This window comes from Cibotium barometz, chromosome 47 (genome assembly GCF_041138505.1).
Source record: "Cibotium barometz isolate CiBa-2024 chromosome 47, ASM4113850v1, whole genome shotgun sequence".
Lineage (NCBI taxonomy): Eukaryota > Viridiplantae > Streptophyta > Polypodiopsida > Cyatheales > Cibotiaceae > Cibotium > Cibotium barometz.
In genome coordinates, this window is record NC_141092.1 from 10,409,429 (window position 1) to 10,419,305 (window position 9,877).

A 9,877-nucleotide genomic window follows, 5' to 3' on the forward strand; every position below is an offset into this window, starting at 1 on the left:
GTGAGGCCAGCCAAAGCAACTTTTGTCAGCATCCTTGAGGCTTGTGTGAGCCAGGCAACATTGACAAAAGGCAAACAAATGCATGCCTTCATGAAGCAAAATGGAAATGAGTTGGATATCGTGATAGTAGGAACACCCCTTTTGAACATGTATGGCAAGTGTGGTAGCTTGGGAGAGGCCCTTCAACTCTTCAAACTAATGTTATGTGAAGGGTTGATTTCTGACAAGATCACATTACTCAATTTCCCTTGGCTATTGACTCCGAACTGACCTATCGCTCTTTAAGGGAAGGCAGCTTAGAACATAAATGGAATGGCTGCTACAATCACCAGCCTATCCCCTAAATGTTAGGAGGTCCATGTGCTGATGGACAGCCCCTTAGCTTACTCCTTTTCTCCTCTTCCTGTGACTGCATCTGAGTCACGGTTTTCGAGGACTCGACGAACGGCTGGCTATCTTTGCACTCCCCTTTGCTATTCATCCCGTCCACACGTCTGCTCGGCAATGGACCTTCGTCTTGGACTTCTGAGACGTCTACGTGGGATGGGCAGGAAGCAGGACGTACATCCTCGATGGGCAACCTGAATGGGCCTCAGGCAGGGATGTCAATGGGGGCAGGAAGCTGGACGTCCATCCTTGATGGGCAGCCTGAATGGGCCTCCCAATGCCATGCAAGGACATCGGTGTACTGCAAACCACTAGCTTTTTCTGCATATAGAAGTCATCAAATTGCCAAGCTACAAGAGAAAACTTGGTAAGACATGTTAAAGACAATCTTCACTGGTCTTTGACTAGGTAGAAAATTCTCTGCAATACTAAACGCCACTTTTAAGAGCCCTTCTCAAATAATCAAATGGAATCACTCAACACAGCATCACATAAATTCAAGCCGATAGGAAATGTGTCCTAGAATGTCAAAGAAGCTTGTGTTGTTGCAGCACTCTCTCCCCATGATGCCTGTTGTGTTGACACCTCTGATCCAAGACCCTCCCACACAATCAAGAAGGGCATCCATAAAGGCTTGAGTAGGCGGTGGAGACAATTGGAGCACACACAACACCAAGTCTTGCAGGACTGCCCAACACACCACCATGCAAGGTACTCTAACAGGGCTCACCACCAAGAGAAAGCACTCAACAAGAGGAAGTCTAGCAAAAGAGTCATGAAGAAGAGATGAGGAAAGTAGAGGAGGAACTGTGAAAGACAATGGTCAAAGGGAAAGCACAAGGTAATGTGGCTGGCACATCCTCCAGCTCTAGTCAGTTTAACCTTGGCCAGTTGGGTGCACCAAGGTTCAAAGCAGAGGTCATGCACAGATCTGACACGATTGATGCAGTCACTTCTAATGGGCCAGAAGTGCTTACTAAAACCATAAGGTTCTTCTAAGAATGGCCTTTCACAATACCAAAAAACTTATGCGTATTTGGTTGAGAGCCCTTCTTGAGAAGCTCTCTCTGTCAAGAGTTGCAAACTATCGTAGTGCATACATTTCGTTGTGTCATGTGACAAAAAACCATCATAACTGTGGCTTTCCCCCATGTTGACCTTTGAATCTTGAGGGGCATCATTCTCTCCATAGCCACTACTTTCTCTATCATTCACTGGGACATAACTCAAGAGTTGGGCTGCTTTGAGACTGATTCTTACCAAGAATCTGCACATGAGCAAATCCCACCGCTAAATCGGTGAAATCGATCAGAATCTTTGATAATTATTTCACGACCAGAAATCATTGATATTGATTTCACTAAGGAATGACATTCAGGACACACTTGGATATTCTTTGTGATGAAAAGAGGAGCTTCAGATGGGGTGCTGATGATCCCAAAAGCAACAGCTAACATCTCACTATGAGTACAATACCTATGCTCCTTGGCCTCTAGGCTATGCAGCACAATGTTGGCTTTAAGAGCAGACCCAACACCTTCAACTGACTTGATTAGCCTCTGCAGTTCCACATAAATCTTCTCTTTTTGTGGGTGTAACTGATCATCTACTACAAATGCATCTATCCTACCATCAATCTCTATCAAACACTGGCCTGACTTCCTCTTCAAACCTTTTTCCCTCATCATAGCCATCACCTTCTCAGCATCATCCCCCCTGCCAGCTGCAGCATATATGTTTGCTAACATGACATAAGGTACAGTGTCCTCTGGATTCATATCGAAGAGGCGAAATGCAGCTCGTTCTCCTCGCACCACATCCACCTCCTTCCGGCATGCGCTCAGCAAGGTGGTCCATGACACAACACTGGGTTCAAGTGGCATATTAATAATCAACTCCTCTGCCTCGACCAACCGGCCTGTCCTTCCAAAGAGGTCAATCATGCAGTTATAATGATCAACATTTGGCACGATCTCATGATCTTGTTTCATGGCATCAAAGCAACGGCAACCCTCTCTTAACAGACCGGCATGGCTACATGCAGAAAGTACACTAAGAAAGGTGATTGAAGTTGGCTTCATGTTGTCCAAGCGCATTTGCTCATAGAGTGAAAGTGATTGTTTACCCAATCCATTTTGACAATAAGCTGCAATGATTGCATTCCACGAGATTACATTCCGCTTGGGCATCCTATCAAACACCCTCTGAGCATCTTTGATGCTCCCACATTTGCTGTACATGTTTATGAGGGCAGTCCCTAAAACAATGTTAGATTCAGATGCATTGCAAATAATATATTTATGTAGCTGTTTGCCTTCAGATAGGGCTGCACAGTTGGCGCATGCCGAAATCATGCTGATGAGTGTCACATCATCACGCTCCGACATATTTTCATAAACTCTGCACGCATGTGAAAATCGGCCACATTTTCCATACAAGTTAATGAGGGCAGTCTGGATGACAACATCCTGCTCAAAGGCACTTCCCATGATGCAAGCGTGCATCTTCTTGCCTGTGGCTATGGCCACAGCACTGGCACATGCATCAAAAGTGCTTACAAATGTGACCTTATTAGGTAATGTGCCTTCTTGTAGCATTTGCCCAAAGACTTGGAGGGCATCCTGGCTCCTCCCATTTTGTGAATGTGATCCAATCAATGCATTCCAAGATACCACATTTCGCTTGTGCATCTTATAGAACATCTTACGTGCATCCACTAGACTGCCACATTTTCCATACATGTTGACAAGAGCAGTCTCGACAACAATGCTCCCTTCAAAACTGCAGCTCAAGATATGGGTATGTATTTGCTTACCTTTAGCTAGTGATCCATGGCCAGCACATGCATCAAGGGCACTAACAAAGGTGACCAGATCTGGCATCAATCCATGCAACATCATGAGATCAAACAGGAAAAGTGCATGACTACCTTTCCCACATTGAGCATATGTAGCAATCATAGCAGTCCAAGAGACGGAATCATGGTGAGACATGCTGTTAAATTCTCTTTGAGCATACTCTAGCTGCCCACAATTGCCATACATGGTGATAAGAGCCGTACCCACTGCAACATCCATTTCAAATTCACTGCCATACATGCAAGCATGCATCCACATGCCTGCTTTGAGGGTGGATTGGTGGGTAAGAGCGGTGAAGAGGCTAATGAAGATGAACTTGTGAGGCAAGAATCCTTGAAGCTGCATTTGCCCTACTAGGTGGAGGGCTTCAATGTGATGTCCATGCATAGCATGAGCTTTGATGGCGAAATTCCAAGCGAAGAGATCCAGCTGATGCATTCTGGCAAACAGGGAGTGCACCTCATCCAGGGCACCACAGCTGCCGTACATGTGCAAGAGAAGGTTGACCAGAAGCAGGCTTTGCTCGTGCCCATGTGTGATGATGTAGTCGTGGGCATGTCTGCCTTCCAGTAAAGCCTTCGCCTTTGCACACCAACGCAGGAAGGAAGCGCAGGTGGCAAGAGGAACACCATGAGAATGAGGTGATCTTGAGGGCCATTTCCATGCTTCCGCTTGAGCTTGAGCTTGAGCTTGAGCTTGAGCTGTGTGCTTAAAACTATGGCATGCTCGCCATAGTTTGAGCATCTAGAGGAACAAAGCGTTCAAGGACTCATGGAGAATTCCTTAAACTAGAATGGAATCGGACGGACACATGTTTGTCCGGACTCCGAATGACCCCCCTCATTTTTTTTTGTTAGATTAGTCATTTTTTATTTTTTTGTGAGATTAGTTACTGAAAGGAGATGTCGTTGGGTAGGCTTGAACCCACAACGTCACTTTGAGAGGCCGGGGTGGCTACCAATCGGGCAAGAGCCTGTTGGCACCCCCCTTGTTGGGCACAAGTGGTTGTCCCGCCTTGCCGTGCCGTGCCGTGCCCCCCTTGTTGGGCACAAGTGGTTGTCCTTGCCGTGCCGTGCCCCCCAGGTCGCCTCGTGCTGGCTTGGGGCCTTCTGGGGGTGTCGTGCCCTCACCCCCCCTGGAGCAGGAAGTTGTAACTTGTAGGCTAGATAGTTGGACATTGTTCCTTGTGCAAGCACGATTGCTTGTGGATTGCCCAGTTGAATCTCGAAAAATCGACTGAAATTTGACCTTGTCTTTTAAAAAAAACTAATGAGATTTTTACATTTTTAGTTATAAACTGAAAATTCATAAAACTTTGTTTAAAGAATTCACTATTCAAAGAAAAAGGTTAGACTTCAATCTTGTTCTTTTTCTCATTGATTAGGAAACCTAGAACTTGTGTAACTTTTTATGCATACAAGCTACATTACATCCACCTCCATTATATATGCCCCACTTCATGCCAAATCTCAAGTGATGAATTTCTATCTCTATCATTTACTAGGGTCTACACCCCAATGCACATGTCATGCCTTTATACAATAGGCACACCATGTAGATATGACTTGGAATTTTACACAAGGGCAGGGATTCGGGTTGCAATTACAAGGTGCAGACCAACTCCCTTTTACATCTAGAAGGTATGCTTCAAAGGTTAGACTTTAATCTTGTTCTTTTTCTCATTGATTAGGAAACCTGGAATCTTCACCACAAGTCTTCTCCCCTAGGGGTTTTCAATCAAAGCCACAAAGATGTCAACTGGTTGCTTTTCTTTCATGTACCATGTTTCGGATCTTGGCCCAAACTTTGGTTGTTTGGCTTGATGTCTTTTTAGGAGTATACCTGCCAGAAATCAAACATCATTAGGGAGCCCTAGTATGTATTAACATTTCATCCTAAGAAGCCAGAATCACCTAATCCGTGCCTGCAAAGCATGAACTCTCTCAGCATATATAGAATTATTCATTTTATTAACATAGTAGACAAACCAGTAGAAATGCACACATTTGAACATTAGCTCTGTCATTTCTACCCCCTGAGCAGTACCTTTATTGAATATCAAAGAATTCCTAGACCCCCAAATCTCCCATAAGCAACAATATAATACAAAATATCATATGTACTTCCTCAACCTCCTTGATTATTCTTCCCAATAACCAATCCCCCCAATATCCCATCCAATCCTAGGTTGCTAACTCCTTTAAAGCCGACCTCAACCAAGGCGGAAGGCCAATTATGTCAACACATACCGAGCACAATTCCCTTAAACTTCTATTCACATCGAATGTCGGATCAAATAGCATGGTATGCATTAGCTTTGAACCCATGAATAGCGGGGCTTTTGCAAAAAGATCAATCACTTTTTGTCCTTTAATGAATAAGACGTTGAAGAACCCTTTCCCCAAGTAAAAGATTTGAGAGATGACTCTTTCATAAAACACCTCTTCTTGCAGCCATCTACCCATCTCCACCTTACTTAGGTGGCTTTCCTTGGCAAAATAAGATCACGCTGCACATTGAAAACAGACCAACTTGCCGTTTGACTAGCTCCGATGAAATGTTAATACATACCTTCCCTAAGCGAAGATTTTCCTGGCGTTGCTGAGTTTTCAAGCGAGAGTAAATTCAATACTGCTGGCATCTCTTCACAACCCCTTCGTCTTCTTGTTCATCTCTTTTTCTCTACATCTCTTCATCACCCCATCCACCTTTCCCCGGATCTTCCAACCGGTCCCAATCGCCAGCCATCCCACTACCTGCATGCACCAACCACGCACTCGTGGTAGCTTTCTGTAGTACACTTGCATGTGTTGTCACGTGCTAGTAGTAATACCACATGCGTTCAAAATCCTCCCTCTTGAAATCTATCTCAATTTTGATCCACTCTTTTGTATAACATGCTTCTTTTGAACCACCAATTGAGGGGGATGAAAAAAACTTGTATAGCAAGTTGATGAAGGATTGATTAAAGTTGAAAGTACTAGATTGTTAACATTCACTTGGGGTTGAGTGTTAACAATATAGTACTTTGACTTATGGCTTAATCCATAGCCCTTCCCTGCCTTATGGCATGGTTGGATTTCTCCCTAATCTAATTAGGCTATGGGCTTGCCAATGGTGCCCAATGGTGGCCATTGTGATGGAATGAAGCTCTCAAAATATGGTTATTTTATGATTTTTTCATTAAAAAGAGTACCCATAATCTTGAATAGAGATGCATAACGATAGAATGCTTTGATTAGAGTTAAGATTAATCATGTGGTGATTCAAACAAGATTTTAGGCTTCTTTTTCAAGGGATTGGAGTCTTGTTCATGGATTAAGTTTATGCCATGGCTTTATGTGGCGTTTCTTAAGCAAAGTAGTTTATGTGGTGTTTCAAGGGATTGGAGTCTTGTTCATGGACTAAGTTTATGCCATGGATTCATGTGGTGTTTCTTAACTGAAGTAGTCTCATAAATTAAGTAGAGAGATGTTTTTATTTACCATTGATTCATATATGTTTTTCATATAAGGCATAAGGTGTGTGTGTGTGTGGGGGGGGGGGGCTTGGGTCAATAGATAAACCCCCACACTATCTTATTAACTTGATTTGATGCCCAAATAACCCTCATGTTGATTGAATGGCTCTCTTTATTAAAGTTGGGCATTTATATTCGATGTTAGGCTAATGTTGGCTACTCATCATTATTGCTAACCAACTTTACTTTTGATGATTAGGCACTCATTAGAGATGCTATGTACATTCTATTAACATTGGTCTTTCTCACTCTTGAAGTTAGCTTACATTACTTGTTGTTGGGTACTGGTATTGATGGTTGGATCACTCTATTTGACGCTAGGTACTTATATTTGATGCTAGGCTAATGGTGGACATTTCTATTTGATGATTCTGGGCTAATCTACTTGTTGATGATGGCTACCCATATGTGATGATTTCTCACTTATTTGATTTTAGGAATTTCTATTTGATGTTGGTCCATTCTATTAGACATTCATAAATATTTCTCTTGCTAGGATAGTCTACTTGAAGTTGGGGACCCATAATTGGTGTTAGCTCACTTTATTTGATGGTGGGCACTCACATTGATGCTTGAATCACTCTATTTGGAGCGTTGGTGTTGGCTCACTTTACATGATTCTCTTTACGTGATGTTTGGCACTCTTAGTTGATATTCAACTTATTCTATTTGATAATGGGCATTCATACTTGATGTTAGGCAATCTAATTAATGTTGGGGATTCAAAATGGATGCTAGATCATACTAAGCATGCCTATTGAATGATTGGATACTCCATTGAATGATTGGCACTCCATTAGGTATTCTCTTGAATAGGTAGGTACTCTATTAAATGATTGGGTACATCATTGAATGTGTGTGAAAATCTCTTGAGTGAGTAGGTACTCCATTAAATAATTGGGTACATCATTGAATGTGTGTGAAACTCTTTTGAGTGAGTAGGAAATCCATTAAATAATTGGGTACATCATTGAATGTGTGTGGAGATCTCTTGAATGGGTAGGTATTCCATTAAATGATTGGATACATCATTGAATGTGAGTGGAACTCTCTTCAATGAGTAGGTACTCCCTAATCCATTAATGATTGGGTACATCATTAAATGTGATTGGAACTCTCTTGAATGAGTAGGTACTCCATTAATGATTGGGTACATCATTAAATGTGAGTGGAACTCTCTTGAATTCATAGGTACTCCATTAAATGATTGGGTAATCTATTAAAAGTGAGGGTACATCATTGGATGTGAGTGGAGCTCTCTTGAATGACTAGGTACTCTCTTCAATAATTGGGTATTCTATTAAAAGTTGAAAAGAAGAGAGCTTGAACTCTTTCAAGCACACACACACTCACACAAACCCTAGAAGAGAACACACAAGATGAGAGGATGAAAATTATTATTCTTCTTCTTCACAACAAACAGGTTCTACCAAAAGATAAGGGAAATACAACATAAGTACTAAAGTACTATTATGTACATGCGGTCCAATGAACACGCTAAGTGAGTGAGCTGGCAAGATAAGTATGTCATAACTCAATGGTGGACTAGTAGCTAGTGTAGTCCACCTGTAGAATCATTGGCGAATATCTATCATGTTAGCATCCTACCAAACACGCAAGTGATGTAAGTGTGGAAACGATCAGCCAGGCATATTATAAGTGTTAGCTTGTGTTGAGCTTGATATCTCAACACTCCCCCACAAGCTCAACTCCATCTCTAGGACTCCAAGCATAGTCCAAAATCTGTAAAGCTTCTCTGCTCCTAGGGTTTTCATGAAAATGTTAGCCGTATGCTCCTCTATGCTAACATACATGAGATCAATGTCTCCTGCTAAGACCCTCTCTCTAATGGAGTGGTAGTGGACCTCTATGTGTTTGGTCCGTGGCATGAAAAATCGGGTTCCTTTCTAACTGTATACTGCTAAGGTTGTTACAATAGATGACAACTTGTCTGTCAACCTGCAGCCCCAAATCACCAAGTAGCTTCTGCAACAACCAAGCTACCTCACATGCTGCCATTATAGCACCCCTATACTCTGCCTCTGCACTTGACAAGGCAACTGTGGCTGCTTCTTGTTGCTCCATGTCAAAGCACCACTCCCAAAGGAGAACATAAATCCACTGGTAGATCTCCTATCTCGGATACTACCAGCCCAACCTTCAACGGTGTATCCAAACACCTAGAACTCTATACCAGTCTCATAAGAGACCATAGTCTACTGTAGACTTCACATAGCGCAATGTGTGCCTCACACCATCCAAATGTGGCTTCCGAGGAACCTGCATAAACTGACTCTGCAATCCAACTATATAGTTCAAATATGGCCTAGTGATCATCATGTAAATCAAGTTACCCACCACTATCTTCCCTGTACATAGTGGGGTTCTCCAAAATCTCACCCGCAACTGCATTCAATTTTCCATTTGAATCTAATCGCATAGAAATTGGCTTACTGAAGAGCACGCAAGCGAGGATGGAGACACAAGGGAGAAGGAGAAGTGTGAGCAAGAAGGAGGGAGAGACACACAGACAATGGTGGACTCCTTATCACAATAGTGATAGAGTTTGTGAGTCCTTAGTACTACTTAACATAGAAAGAATAGTGTCCGGCCGCCCAGCCTCATATGGGCGGGCACATTGGGCTTCACACCCCAACAACCTCCCACTTGAAGGCCAATGTGCCTTCGAGTGTAGGGTGCATGTGTATACAAGTATATACAGTGAGGATAGAGTGAAACTCTATCTACCTAACACCCATAAGTGCTCTACAATGTGCAAACCGCTCGGAGGAGAGACCTTTGGTAAGAAGATCTACAGGATTATAATCCATATGAACCTTGACAAGTTGTAGATGTTTGTCTTCAAGCACATTTCAAATGAAATGGTACTTGATATCCACATGCTTGGGGTCTTTGCATGAAACACTGGATTCTTGGCCAAATGGATAGCACTCTGACTATCACACTGCAAAACTGGCATCTCAGCTGAAATACCCAAATCTCCCACTAGACGAGCAAGCCATATTGCTTCTTTGCAAGCCTCAAATGCTACAACATACTCGGCTTTTGTGGTGGATAGCACTGTGCTGTCTTGAATTCTTGATCTCCAAGA

The 9,877-nt window shown here is 42.7% G+C and overlaps 1 protein-coding gene across 1 annotated transcript; it reads right to left on the reverse strand.

Annotated features, from left to right (window-relative positions):
* Positions 1-340: 340 nt before the first annotated feature.
* Positions 341-3,989, reverse strand: LOC147611355 (pentatricopeptide repeat-containing protein At5g39350-like). The gene is made up of 4 exons (XM_086784893.1): positions 1,864-3,989; positions 1,488-1,654; positions 680-737; positions 341-581 (listed from the first exon to the last, which is right to left on the reverse strand). The coding sequence occupies exons 1-4, from the start codon at positions 3,987-3,989 to the stop codon at positions 341-343; spliced, it is 2,592 nt and encodes an 863-aa protein (XP_086641019.1).
* Positions 3,990-9,877: the final 5,888 nt, after the last annotated feature.

What these genes read in the sequence shown, in the direction of transcription:
- LOC147611355 (XM_086784893.1), bottom strand. Translation starts at nt 3,989, where the DNA reads ATGCTCAAACTATGGCGAGCATGCCATAGTTTTAAGCACACAGCTCAA. An exon ending in CTAGAGGCCAAGGAGCATAG is followed by an intron (nt 1,655 to 1,863) that starts GTATTGTACTCA and finishes GCTCATGTGCAG; the next exon opens with ATTCTTGGTAAGAATCAGTC. An exon ending in GTGGTTTGCAGTACACCGAT is followed by an intron (nt 582 to 679) that starts GTCCTTGCATGG and finishes AGGCCCATTCAG; the next exon opens with GTTGCCCATCGAGGATGTAC.